This window comes from Manacus candei, unplaced genomic scaffold, assembly GCF_025592945.1.
Source record: "Manacus candei isolate 608988 ecotype Guabito, Panama unplaced genomic scaffold, ASM2559294v1 h1tg000083l, whole genome shotgun sequence".
NCBI lineage: Eukaryota > Metazoa > Chordata > Aves > Passeriformes > Pipridae > Manacus > Manacus candei.
The window spans coordinates 2672384-2687001 of record NW_026138131.1 but is presented as its reverse complement, the minus strand read 5'-3'; the positions used below and the strand labels follow the sequence as shown (position 1 = coordinate 2687001).

Genomic DNA, 14618 nt, shown 5'->3' with positions numbered 1-14618 from the left:
CATTCACATTGCTGTATCTGGAATATCTCCCTTTACCACAAGAGCAAATGAGTTTCTAAAAACTAGGTAATTCTACAAAAGATTCAAGCCAGAGATCAACCTCTTCTTTTAACTACACTCACTATTTGGTTTAGGAAAATTAATCCATACATGATCATCTTTCTTTTGGAGGACAGTTAAAACTAAACTGCTACAGGCTTAGGGCCACTGTCACATGTTGGATGCTGCTGGAACCTGCTCTAGTCAGCTGAACAAATACTAAACAGAAGTAGCCACACCTATGAAACCACAAAGAATAAATGCATTCAAGAACAACTGTTCTTTGCTTTATTGAATGGTTGAAGCAGGACTATAATCCAGGTATACTTAAATCAAGTGTTGGTCCACTCTTATCATCAGAAAGAATCGGGTTTTTTTCTTATAACAACATCAACACAAATGAAGGAACATGAACCATCATAACAGGAACTTTCAACAGTATGTGACATTAGACCATGACCAGACTGGTGCTACCTCAGTATTTACAGACTCCACTGTATAGACCAGCCACATCAGTGTTATTTACCTCCAAATCACTGAAGTTCTAGGGAAAGGATCCTTCTTTTTACAGCTCACCTCTGAGCCACCAACATGAGATCAAAATGAGTTGTAGTCTTCTAGAAATATTTCTATATTTAATATTTTACTAAAGAATATTTACTATCCTCTCTGAAGTTACATATAACCATTATAAATATTTACATCAAACATTTACAGCTGGTTCATAATATACAACACAACAATTTAGCTATAATTTCTAATCGTCCAGTGTAAAAGTTTCAAACAACATGTTGCTATCATAATTTCAATTTCTCTGTTTTGCACACAGTCACAGGCAGTACAGGCCTTTTCAAAAACTCATGTTACATAATAAAAAAAAAATGGAATGATGTTACTTTAATGACAATTATTTCGGGGGTTGTTGTTTTGGTTTTTTTTAAACAAGCAGATTTCAATTTCTAAATCCCATCTGGTGCTACTACTAACATTTAAAATAGTCTCGGAGAGGGGAAAAAATACTTAAGAAATAAATACACCTTTAAAAAACTTCCACAATTAACCATGTCAGAATATTTGTTTTCCACACAGTTTGAAGGAGACCTTAGTCTTCTCATCTTGCGCTGAAATACGGTGTGGTTCAATCCATTCTTATCTTCTGGTTTGTCATCCTATAAATAATGCTGTCATACCCAGGATCCATGTTCCAGAGGTTGTAGGAGATAACTATCACAGCTAAAGCAAGGCCTATCATCATCCACAGAATAATGTTGAAGATTACAGAGTAGTTGTAGTTATATGGATAGGCAAGGTTATACGGATTTTCTTTTTCAGTCTGTAACAAAGAAAACGTGTATTACTTCAAAGTGAGCTTGCACACAAAACATTCTGACTCCCTGAAAAGTCTAGGCAACATGAATAGGGCAACTCCATCCTGGACTAAGTCTGGAGTCCTGCCAGCAAGCCAAGGAAAACGTGTTCCCACACCTGGGAGGCAGGACTTGCATGCACTGCTGCACTGGGGAGAAAACGTAGAAAGGCAAATTCTAATAAGGCATAAGGGAAGAAGTTTTCAGAGAACTTAGCTGGATAGCCTGATCTAACTCCTAAATTAGTCCTGCTCTGAGCAGCAGGTTGGACTAGGTGACCTCCAAAGCCCTCTTCAACTCAAGTTACTCTATGATTAAGTGAAGATCAAGACAGGTAAGTAAGCCGACCTCTGCACCCATGGCTAAATCATAGTCAGTATTTTAGTCTTTAGAGAAAAAGTTATGCTCAGGTGAAGAACTGATGCAATTTGGATGAGTTTTAATAAACGAGATATAGAAAAATGTGCCTCTTCTACCTGTGAAGACTGGAGAATGGAGCGAGTCTTCCTTATCAGGGGGGAATTAAACTCCTTTACAGCCACCACTTCTACCACTGCATTCCCACCATACAGATTAAACATCTCATCTGCAAACTGGAAAAGCAAAAGTGATTTAATTAAAAACCTACACTGTAGCCAGGAATAAGGCAGAGTTTTGTTAGCAAGATAGTAAAACATAAGATGTCAGCTTCAGGAATAATCATGGAAAGTTATACTATTTTAGAATAGCTACACTATTTTAGAATTTCACTAAGAAAGTGTAAACTTTCCTCAGTTTACAAGGCCTCTTTCAACCTCCTCAGTCATTGTTCAACAGACTGTAGCTTATGCCTGCTTTCTGGCTTAGCAAATTCATGCTTTTACACTTTTCCATCATGCTTACTAAAAATTTTACTGATGATTACATAAGACCTGTTGAAGAATTACTTTGTTGAGCACACTGATGGATGAACAGCAGTTATTTTAAAGGCTTGGAAATTTAGATTTATACATTTCCACATTTCCAAGAGCCAGTTTTTGTGAGACATACTTGTAGTTTCAAATGCAAGGTATTTATTTAAGAAAAACAAATATACTGAGTCATGTTGATACACACTCACTACAACCCTACTTCTTTATGCAAAATATCTAAACACATTGTAGAATCAGGTCAACACTTTCCAGAGAGGCAAACTGTAACATTAGATTTTATAAATGAACTGCATTTTAAAAACCAAGCATCAGGCAAGCCATCACCAATGAAGGGACACTTCAAAGCATAAGGTAGTCAACAAACTAACTCCCTTGTCATTAGCATAAAAAATTATTTCCTTAATATTAACATGAAGTTTGTTCATTAGGTAGAAAAATGTACCTTTTGCAAGGAGTCTACAAGAATTTGAGAAGCATCCTTGAACTGCTGAGAGTCTTCCCCATATCGTTTTCCAACCTCTTCCAAACCAGACAGTTCCAGAGAATACAGGTCTGGAGAGTGATCTTTGGCCAAGTGCTTGTGTCGAGACAGCTTTGGCACACCATTGAGGGCAGAAAGAAATTAATTCATACACAGGTTACTTTAAAAAGACCCCACATTTCACAAAGAACATGTTCTTAACTACCATTGTACTTCTCAAGTAAGAAAACAAAGGAAGCCCCAACAAATTCTTCATTGAGTACTTCCCATATCTTTGGGTATGGAGAAACAGCAGCTCAGAATTCCCCCTGCTCCCACACAATACAAAAAACACTACAGATGCTTCTCATTCACAATTGCAGTGATAGGGCTGACACAAATTGCTTCAGAATGCATTTTTTAAACTGATGCAATCGACTGATGACACACTAGAATATGTATCACTGGTTGCCAAGTATGCTGGCTACAGCTTCTCTACCTTCATAAAAGATCTCTGAAGTTTGTGACTAAAGATGGGGAAAAGGTTTCAAAAAAAACTTACCAGGCTTGCAATATCATGTAGGACTTGAAGTTCTGACAGAAAAAGCAAGTCAACCTGGGAAAAGAGGCAAAAAGGGACAGGTATTTGCTTTCATGAGACCTAAGTCAGGGAGATATTGTTTTGTTGCAACTCTCAGTATTTTATAACAGGTCATGTCTGCTACAGCATCAGAACATGCTAGAAGGAAATAACTCTTTCACAGAAGTTACAAAAAGTCCTGAAAACTTAACTACTAGAATTCCATTAGAAAAAATTAAGAGTAGATTCTCCTAGGCAAAGAAAGGGGGAAGAAAAAGGGGGAGGAAGCAAAAAGCACAAACTAAGAATATTAGAAAAAAAAAATCATAGAAGTTCCCACTGATTGATGGTTTTTTTACCTCATTGTTTCTGCTGAGGGAGTTGAGGGGAAGGGAGCTGAGAACGGAGTTGTCCTGGAACAGGCGGTTCCGCAGCTGGCGCAGTGTGACAGAAAGATCCTCAAACACGGAGTTTGCCTTGCCCACCATGTACACCCTCTGCAGGAACAGCCATTGTTTAGTGACAGCAGAGCTTCCCTTCCAGTTTTTCCAGTCACAGACTAACAATCAATCCCACTCGCCCTCTCCAAAGCAAACTTTCATATAATCCATTGGTTTTGCTCCAGTCACACAAGTGGAAAGAGGTTTAACTATTTAGAACAACTGGAATCAGAAGTGAAGCAATACTCACTTCCTCACTGGGGGCCAGCTGCAACACCACCGGCGTTTCCTCAGAGAACAAAGTATGAATAGCATTTGCAACACTGTCAAGACTGAAAGGAACAGCCTGGAAGACAAAGTCCAGTGAAATTTTTGGGTTAAACAGGGCCTAATGATCTAAAAGGAGATAATTATGCATGGTAAACTGGTGCAGAACAAAGCTTTCCAAGTTGGGCAGCAGTAGAATTAACTAGAGTTAATTAACCTTAAAAACAACTTATTTGAAAAGGGTTTGTGGGTTCATGCTGGACAAAAACCAGCTCAACATGAAGAACTCATCCAATACTGCAGCAAACTGGATTACAGCAGACAATGTAATTATAAAGGAGAAGTGAGCAGGCACTGCACAGTTACCAATATTTTGTAAGTTACTGTGTCATGTTACAAGGTGTCTGGAAGAAGTTCCATGACAGAAGAGGCATAGATTTAAAACCAGGAAATTTTATCTGAACACAAGAATAAAGCTTTTCTCTCCAAGGATGGTCAAATGCCAGCAAAGGTTGCCCAGAAAGGTTGTGTAGTCTCCATCTGTGGAGATAATCAAAACCTGACTGAACACAGCTCTGGTTGATCCTGCTTGATCAGTGGGTTGGACTAGATGAGTTCCCTTCCAAACTAAATGACTGTGGTGCTGTGACAAGCCTGAGAAGAGTGTTAGCAAAGACAGACAGTGGTAGGTAAATGTTGTGTTGTCGGTTGCTTTCTTTTTGCTGCAGTGTAATGGAACGGTGTCTCAAAGTGGTGTATTTCACAGTTAAGAACTTGAGGAAGGCTCAAAAGACCACTAAGAGGGTGATTCAGTACATCAAAGAATCAACATCATATAAAATGTCATCACATGCTCAGCTTGAAGCAAAAAAATTTAGTAATTCTGACTGTGAGTCAGTAAGTTACCATGGGAAGCAGTGGATTCTCTGCCTCTGGGTACAAACATATTAAATAAAACTTGATGTCTTTCAAGGAGAACATGCTTTGGTCAAACAAGTTACTGAACTCAACACAGGAGGCCCTGGGTGCTCTCAAAGGCCTCTCCCTTTGTACAGGAGTCTGATCAAATTATTGATCTACACAGCCTGATCCATCATTTTAGGGATCCTCAAGTGAAGTAAGAAATAAGTGAACAACCAGGACTATGGTAGAGAATCATGTACTTGTCATCAGACCAGAAGAGTCACAGAAATCCCGTGACAGTTCCAACTGTGGATACTCACATTTTCAATGGGGTAAGAAAACCCTTTCACAGGCAATGCCAGCTTGTCCACTCCCTTCACTGTCACCAGCACAGTAGCTCGTGGCCTGTGAAACAGATCCCCCACTGCAAGACCAGGCCAGGGAAGGTCCTATTACAAAATAATAAAAAAAAAATAAATCACATTTCAAAGGAAAAAAAGAAGAGCCCTCCCCCAATATTACAGTACAATAACTTACTATCTTGTTAATATCTCTGTGCAGGACAACCTACTGGAAATTTCATGAGGAAGTAAGTTAATACTAGGCTGCTTTCATCTTGAGTAATGCTGTCTCAAGTCAACCATGAAGACATTCTTAATTTAAAAGCTGCCAGTAACTGCATAGCAGTCTATACTAAGAAAGCATTATACATAATGGATATATGAAGAGTTATCTCCCATAATTAAACTATAAATATTATAGTCTGTATTTAATAAGTGAAGGCTGAATTAAAAAAAAAAACAAACAAACCCCCCCAACAATAAATCAAACAAACCTAAACCCTTTCACAAAACACGACAGAAAGAGGTTTAGGCACACTAAACCACTAACAGCTTGGTATTTTCAGTACCAGAAAGACACAGGGGGATAAAAAGAGAGGGTTGTCAATCATACCAACAACTTCCTATTTTAAAATTTACAAATTTGCACAGAAACAGAGAGATTCCTTAGTAACTTACTACAGTTATGAATCAGTAAGAGCACAGTGAAGGACACCTGGCTGGTTTATACAGGCACAAAATACAAACTCATCTACTTGGAATAAATTCAAACAGATTTCTCCATTTGTGCAAACAACATAACTGCTTGTTTTTTGAAAACCAACTTAACAGGATTTTAGAATTAAATGTCATTGACATTATGATCTGTATCATCTCAAAGAAACAAAAGGAAAAACCATTTAAAGCACCATCAGGGACAAAAAGGGGTTCAGTTTTATTTTGCTTTAACAAGGGAAGAATATTGAATGACTGGTTTTGATAGTTCCAAATGTAATGCAGTAAGAATTCCAAATTCTCTACAGTGTACCCACTGCACTGTCAGTTTATGCTGCTAGACCATAGACTTGATGTGAGCTGCAAAAGGAGTCCCTGGGCCCTGCACTACTCTCCATACCAGGGCTGGAAGCTGCCCACAGTGACCTCTGCCTTCCTTAGTGACACTACTGAAAACCTACAGTTTCAGGGCTTAAATGAATAATAATTTAAACACTTCCTTCCCTGCCTGCTTCCAAGATTTGAAATAATACTAATAGAGAACTATTCCTAAAGGATGGTATGGACCCAGCACAGCAAATGAACTCCAAAGTTTGGCAAAGGCACAGGGTGTGTGCTCAAACAATTTTTTCCAAGATAACCATGACACATCTTCGGATAACCAGTATGCCAAATGTCAAGTGGTCAAAATGGGCCAAACCCTATTGTTTTGCTGGACGTCTTAACATGCAACACACACAATACCATTCAATACATTGTTTCTCCTTGATAAATTAATCAAAATTTACTTCTTAGGCATACAGCTCTTACGAGTTTGTTACTAGTTTGATGACGAAAAGACCATAATTAATTGAAAGCAATATATTTTCAGACAAATTCCAAAACACAGGTTAAACAGACCTGCATTCAAACCAGCCTTATCAGACCTCTTCCCTAGCTGCAGACTGGAAGAAGTGGGAACTGGCTGCCCACACCAGCCTGCAGAATTGAGTATCTGGCTGCACACAGACACTGCTAGAGATGCCTGGCTATCACACTTTTATGTACTGTTTCAACAGCCATCTCTGTTGAAGCCCAGCAAAAAATTCAGTAGGCAAGACTGGAATCAATCCAAGGGCTCCTTCTCATGTGCCCCACTTTAAACATCACCAAAGCTATATCCAAACACTTAATGTGGGAAAACACAAATCATGTTTTCAAGTATTTGGATTACTATTTAAGTAATAACCAACCTACTTGTTCTTACTAACTCTGCCCAGCAGACAGGTTTGCTGACCTGACAAAACACCTGCCTTGCCAAGGCATTTCTCACGGTCCTCAGAGAACTCAAGAGCAGAGCCCTGTGGAGAGTGACAGGGCTGTGTGTGATCATGGATCTGGGGATACAGCACAAAGCTGGGTCTCAGAGGAAGTGAGGAACAGCACTGTAAAGCCTCTGCAGGCTTCCTTCTATGGCTGATGATTCAAACTGGCCAGCCAGCACAACCTCTGCCTGCTCACATGACAGACACAGCTCTGTGCTCGGAAACCACCTCGGACAAGTCATGCATTCCCCAACACAAACAGGAGGGTATTTTATATATTCCAGCACATGACAGGAAGATTTGTCTGTTGAGTGAGCAGGTCTGTAGTTTTAGAGGTGTTTCAAAACCAAGACCTGAAACGTACTTCTTCAACAGAGAAGCCCATGGTTAATGCAGCGACATCTGGGATCCGCTCGCCAGGAATGGGCCAACTTCCATCTCGGAAAACAACTGACTGAGGTGATCGTAAGATACTGAATTCATCTCCACAGACACCTGAAAAACAAACACAAGAAGCTGTCAGAGTTCTTGCAATCTTTCCCTTACATAGCATGGAAAAAGGGATATTAGAGCTTTCTTTCATTCCTTCTTCCCCCTCTCATGCCTATCACTTTGTGTAAAACAAGGAATGAGAACCCTTCATTTTGGTGCTCTGGAATACAAAATAAGGTTTCTATACAGCAATGACTAAGGACAAACAAATCCATATTAACAGAAGCAGGACCATTATTCAGGCAACAGCACAGAACAGTTCTATGTACTCACTAACTGGCTGCAAGCAGTGCTACAGTTGAGATCTGCTAAAGCAAACTCTCAGTGGAACCACGTAGACTCCAAAATCCTGTTCAGCTCACAGTGCATCAACACAGCTCTGTTTGCTTCCAGGACTGCTAGGCATAACACCTCAGTTCCTGCAGACAACAGCCTGAGCCACTGTGCCCAGAGCCAGGAAGTCCAGCGGAGTCTGTCTGTGCTGGATTAAACTGAGCACTGCCAGGACAACCTGGATCCTGCAGAACAGCTCCCGTGGCCCTGCTCTGCCTCCTCCACCACATGACACTGTGAGATGCTTTTCTTCCCCTGGATGCAGTGCTGGACCTGAGCTGACTGTGTGAAGCCCCAGCCTGCAGTATTTCTCATGTTGGGTTTTCACTTATCCAGGATCCCCCTTCACTCTCTCCCCCATTACCTCAAATAGCAGAGTTGACTAAAAGCATATTTTTAAACTCTTTAATGGTGAGAGTAATTTACTGCTTAATAAAGTCAGGAAGGACTCTATAGGTGTAAAACATGGGCTTGTTTCAACCTGGCTTCCTCCTTTAAAGTCGTTTAAGCATAGCTGCAATACTGTGTGAATAAATTTGTGTGAATAAATTTTAAAACTTATTTGGTATATATAAGCAGTGACACACACACCCCGCAAAATTTCAGGCATATGCTCCTCAATGACCAGTCTGAGAAGGTTTCCAACAAAAAACTGATCTGACACAAGATATGAGAAAATCAATATATATATATATAATAAATATAAATAATATAAAATATATATAATAAATATTTGCAGGCCTCTAAGCTGAAGTTCTAAACACAAAATGTGTCTGACTGCATACTTCAAAATTATATGAATAACTGTCTAAAGAAAATAAAGCTATTTAGTCATATGATCACTGAAAATTGATTGCCAATCCAAGCAGCAATATACAATAGTTTTCCCAGACACCTACAAATCTACAAGCTATTTACAAAAATAATGCAAGAGCAAAACGATGTGCTGCGCAGCTAAAATCCTCCCTAACATTAAATTTAACTAAAGTGACCTTGAAGATGCTGTTTTAAAGCCTGGGTCATGATCATGCATACAAATGCTGACAGTAAATCTGAGCTGTGTTATGATAAACACAGTAAAGGACAAAGTACTGCTGTGCAGGCTGGGGAAGGGTGGCAAAAGGAAGCAAACAGGCCAAACCAAGCAACATATGTGAAGGAGATTAAAAAACTTTTTGACTTAAATTGATGCGCTCACTGGATGCCCTGCTGCCAATTTCAACGACAACTAAAATTCATTACAATTTTGAAGAGCAGAAATATTCCCATACCAATTTCTTTAGGAAGGAATTTACAAAACGGCTACAAATCTGTAGGATTTCACATGTTGCTCTCCAGAAGGCCTTAAAACAGTCACAACTTATGCAGGACAAAACTGGCTTACTTGGGGCTAGACTGCTCAGGTGAGTAAAATCATTTAAATTGCCCTCGCTAGACTTGTTCAAGATTTCAGTGATTAAAACTGAATTTGAAAATGAGAACACAAGCAGATTCCCTGTAATTGCCTGTGGAATACTTAACCAAATTCCTACCCTGCAGAAATTGTACCTCAAGCTCTCAAAAGCCTTTGTGAACCTGGAGAACTAAGAAATATTGAGTGAAAAGTATTTAGAGGGCCTTGAAGTGTCATCACAAGCCTGACTCACAGCAGGTGACAGGAACCCTGTAGCGACCACGAAAGCAGCTCAGCAAAACATGAAAATTCACACAAAGCAACAAAATGAGGTGTGTTTATCACAGAATCAAGGTTGGAAGAGACCTCTAAGATGACCCAGTCCAACCATCCTCCCAGCACTGCCACTGTAACCCCTAAACCACTACACCACATCACCCAGCTCCACATCCAGAGCCTCTGGAACAACTCCAGGGATGCTGATTCCACCACCTCCCTGGGTGACCTATTCCAATGCCTTGACACTCTAACAGTGAAAACGTTTTTGTCTAATATCTCATCCCAATCTCCCGTGCCTCATCTTATAAAATTAGATTGTAATATAATTCATATACAATACCTATAAATATACATATACAATTATATTTTATTGTATATAATCTATATACAATAAGACATATCATGTATAATTATATATTCGTATTGTGTATAGTATATCAAATATAAAATACATGTAATTTTAATAATAAATTTCTATAAATAATACAATTATGTAAGAAATTTATATTATTTATAATTTAATGTAAACCAGTCCTTGGTCAGAAAGGGAGAGGGAAGTGTTCGAGCAGCGTCTCTGGATGTAGGTGGGAGGGGGTGTGGGGCAGGGAGCCGCAGCACGATGACAGTCCACTGCTCCCACCCCTTGCTCCAGAACCTGGTACAGACACACAGACAGACACCCCCCCTCCCCTCCCCGCGCCCCTTCCCCAGCGCTGCGGCCCAGCCCCTCTCCCGCAGTCTCCCCCCGCAGGGGCCCTCCCCGCTCCCCCGACCCTGCTGTCTCGCCCACACACCAGCCACACAGGCAGCCACCAGCACCGCGACCAGCCCCAGGGCCATGTCCGCCATGAAACACCGCCGGGCCGCGCCGTCGGACAGACACCAGAGAGCGCCCCGCCCACCGCGTTGACGGACAGCCGCCGCAGCCAATTCGTGGGCGGGATTCCGCGAGGCTGGGCGGGACTCTGCAGAACTGACCAATCGCAGCCCCTCCCGATCACGGGGTTGAGCGGTCAGCTGTGCAGCCGGGGGGCGGGGTCTCACCTTGAGTGGCGTTTCCGCTCGGCCAATCAGATCGCGAGATGTCTCTGCACCATTTTCCTCCCCGCACCGTGAACGCGGAGACAAGTAGGCGGGGATGGTTGACAGATAATTTCACCAATCGAAGTGCGATTGGGCGGGACGGAGCGGTGATTTGCACCAATCAGAGAGCGAGGCCGCCGGCTCCGCCCTGTCCACACCTGCGAAGAGCTGTGGCTGTGAGGGTGTGAGGTGCTGGCACAGTCCCTGCCCCTGTCGCTGCCCTTGTCTTTATCCTTGTCCCTGCCCTCAGTGCCTTCTTCCCTGAACTTTTTTAAGAACACCTACAGTAAAACACGCAGTGACTACCCCAGCCATGCCCGTCTCACCTCAGCCACCATTGCCTGTAATGGGAACAGATGGGTGGTGCGTGTTGTTCAGTGTAATATTCCTGCAGTACACCATGAGCCATCAAGTTGCGGGTATTTCCTGGGGTCTTTGCACATTTTTAGGCGCTAGATTATCTTGATGATAATCTCTGCAAATTGAGGCAGAGAAAACGGGGCTTTGAGGGTGAACTGTTGCATGGCATGGGAGGTTAATACCTCCCATTTCATGTTCAGTAAAACTGTATTAGGACCACTTCAAATTAACCTTGATTTATTCTTTATTCTGTGTTGTGCATCACAAAACCGGCACCACATAACGACTTTTGTAAAATAAATGCAAACAAATGTGTGTGAGATTACCTGGATACTGAAGCAAAGAGTATGATCAAAACAGCTGTTTCCTGGTGGGTTTTTCTGTTTTGGAATTCCTCAGGAGGCAACGTGTGTGAGTTCACAGGAAATCCAGAAATCCAGGGAGTGTTTTTATTCTTTTCTGCAACGCAGCAACTCTGTCACATCCACATGGTAAAACTGTATTTATGTGCAGGACATGCCAAGGATTACTACCCATAGAGTTTATCCGACCAGATTCTGCTGTGCATTTAGAAATTCCAACCAACACTTGGAAAACCTTCCCGAGCAACGTTTATGCACTGAAAAAATAACCAAAAAAACAAATAAAAATGGTTGTCTAGGAGAATCAGTGAGTGGGTTCTGGAATGGCAGGTAGTAAAATGAAAGTGTGTGTACAACAAACAGTATTTAAGAGAGTAAAGTTATATGCCTGCCACTGCCACATGATAGGGTGTGACGATGGGCAAATCACTTACACTCAGATTTTTATAGGTGGCAATAACAGTCTTTTCCTTGTCTGGGAGTTGATTTGCATAAATGAAGAGGAGCTCCTGTTCCCACTGCTGCCAGGTGGAAACTATATGTCAAATATGAAAATCACGCCAAATGCATAGACTACTCTGAAACTCAGCAGCAGGGCAAGTTATGAGCACTTCAAATGAATCCTCGCTTATTGTTTACTCTGTATTGTGCATCACAAAACCTGCACCGAGTAATAGCTTTTGTAAAATAAATGCAAATAAATGTCGGTGAGATTACCTGAATACTGTAGCAAAGATATGATCAAAATAGTTGTTTCCTGATGGGCTTTTCTGCCTTCAGAACAGGATTAAAAGAGCACAAGAGAGAGAAGGCCTGGATCACTGAACAACAAAGATATTGAATGATTGTTTTTCAGTGAGCCCCGCCTGTTGGTGCACTGAGCAAGGCAGGGTGATTTTAAAAATCATTTTATCTAGTAAGCTGACAATGCTACCATAACATATACCCCCATGGGTCCTGGATTAAGGTTGTGTGGGTTACCTTATTTTTAGCATTTACTGGCTCTTGGGCACTTGACTTTGCAAGTGCAGTGTGTCTATTTTAGCATAGTTTCACCAAGTTTTACCTTTCTAGGAGAATATGATTTGTGAAACTGCTAGAGGGCATTGGGTGGATATGATTCTGTCTCAGATGGGAATGTAGTGGAAAGTGCAGAGCAGGGAGAAGAGCGGACGAGGGAAGAAGTTTTTTCATCTAAATTAAGGATTTCTTAAAATATGATTTGAAAAAGAAGGTCCTAGAGTGAATAAGACTGTTTTAAAGAAGGTGTTTAAAAGCTGTTATAACTGTTACTCTCTCTGTGTTTCATATCCATGCATGTTAGCAATCATTTCGAATCTTATATGACTATCCTGACACTGTTTTCCATAAAGCATTCACTCTGGAAGTCATACCAGAACCGAAGAGCATCATCTTATTTTTTCCACATTTGCACAATAAATTGTATTTTTTAGACTTTAGCATTCGCATTCCTCTTTTCTTTTTCTGAACTCTTGGTGCTAGGAATACTGTAATGTAATTCTACAAATAGAAGAGAAATCAGAGTTCTGCATTTGGATATTCTTCTATCCCATCTCTGCTACTCAAATTGCTTCTCTTCTTGAAATCACAGTACAAACATGGTTTCAGATGTATCTTATGTTTCCCTGTTCTCAGCTTGGTTTCTTCTTTGGGAAAATAATAAATAGAAGCAATAAATTTTATTATGAAACAGCCAAGTCTCACCAACTCTGTACACTGATTTTTAGTGCCCACTGGGTATATCTATGTACCAGTGAAGCCCAGTGTAAGAGAATAATACCATCACTTTGCAGGCTGGCAGAGCTCTAGCTATTTTCTCTAGGCTTAATTTAGATCCCAGCTGTGCTTTGAAGAGAGTGAGTTTTGTAATCCTGTAAGCAATACTTGTGACAAAATCTATGCGCAGCAAAATTATTCTATTAAACTGATTTCATTCTAAGCTTCTGCTCAGGGCAAGTGAAAAATTGAGGCAACATGCACATTAGGTCAGAAATAATTTTTATAAAGCCATATACTGCTAATAGCAGTCACAAGAGCCAAGTGCCAGCTGTAGGCAAAATACCAGTGTTCAGTGTTCACTGGCTCTTTCAGCACCGTGCTCTGCAAAAATGTCTTCATCAGGAATTGCTCATGTGGTGATTGGATGCTGCCTTTGCCCAGAGCCCTGCCTGTACCAACAGCATTGTGGGTGAAGTGATGGTAGAAGAGGGAATATGAGGAAAAGGCTGAGTCAGAGAACCCGCCATTTGTCTGTACTGTACTGCTGTGTTATCATTGGATTGTGTTCTGTCACTACTAAACCCAGTGTAGTTGCTAGCAGAGTAACTGCCTCCACCATCGTTTCCAAAATATTTGCCTGGATGCTGTGATCATTGGGCCAGTCGTATCCTATAAGAAAGAATGAAATCCCAGTGGCAGGTGCCATTCAGAGATGCCAGGTCCAGAAGCACATTGGGTGAGCGATGCCCCCTTTGGTACTAGGCTTTACAGTCTCACAGAAAATTTACGCACAGAAGTTCAGTGTAAGCTTTTCAAATAAAATTGAGCAGACGAAACACTCTTTTCTGTGATGCTTTCTGACCTTGATGCACTGATGGAACACATGCTTAAACTGTACTGTTAGTTGGGCACCCCTTGTCCTGGGGTTTTGGGGGAATGGGACAAGTTTGAAAGACTCTGTTGGGCAGCTAGTTTTGAGACTGCTGGCATCCTGGGAGATGAGACACGAGACAATTGTGCACAAGTGGGTGATTTATACTGGGTGCAATATAACTATATTTCATGAGGCATGTCTATAACTGATAGCCATGTCTCATGAAAAGTTGTTGGTCCTTGCTGCTGAATTGCTTCACGATCTCTCTCCTGTCCCTGTTTGCAGACTCCATCCATGTAAGCAGAAACAGTTGTTGTTTCTGCAATTGTGGATACCAAGGGTAAATAAATCAAAGACAGCTCAAATAATTTCTAAA

The 14618-nt window shown here is 41.0% G+C and overlaps 1 protein-coding gene across 1 annotated transcript; it reads right to left on the bottom strand.

Annotated features, from left to right (window-relative positions):
• Positions 1-300: 300 nt before the first annotated feature.
• On the bottom strand, positions 301-10732 carry ATP6AP2 (ATPase H+ transporting accessory protein 2). The gene is made up of 9 exons (XM_051811693.1): positions 10618-10732; positions 7691-7821; positions 5288-5416; positions 4048-4143; positions 3717-3854; positions 3340-3393; positions 2760-2909; positions 1883-1999; positions 301-1372 (listed from the first exon to the last, which is right to left on the bottom strand). Exons 1-9 carry the CDS (start codon positions 10670-10672, stop codon positions 1178-1180), a joined length of 1065 nt encoding a protein of 354 aa, XP_051667653.1. The 5' UTR covers positions 10673-10732; the 3' UTR covers positions 301-1177.
• Positions 10733-14618: the final 3886 nt, after the last annotated feature.

Bases quoted from the DNA above. Each gene is read 5' to 3' on its own strand.
- ATP6AP2 (XM_051811693.1), bottom strand. From the start codon at position 10,672: ATGGCGGACATGGCCCTGGGGCTGGTCGCGGTGCTGGTGGCTGCCTGT. The intron at 5,417-7,690 runs GTACGTTTCAGG...ATTTTGTAATAG, and splicing joins TGGGCTTCTCTGTTGAAGAA to GACCTTCCCTGGCCTGGTCT. The intron at 2,910-3,339 runs GTAAGTTTTTTT...GGTGTGCCAAAG, and splicing joins TACATGATATTGCAAGCCTG to CTGTCTCGACACAAGCACTT.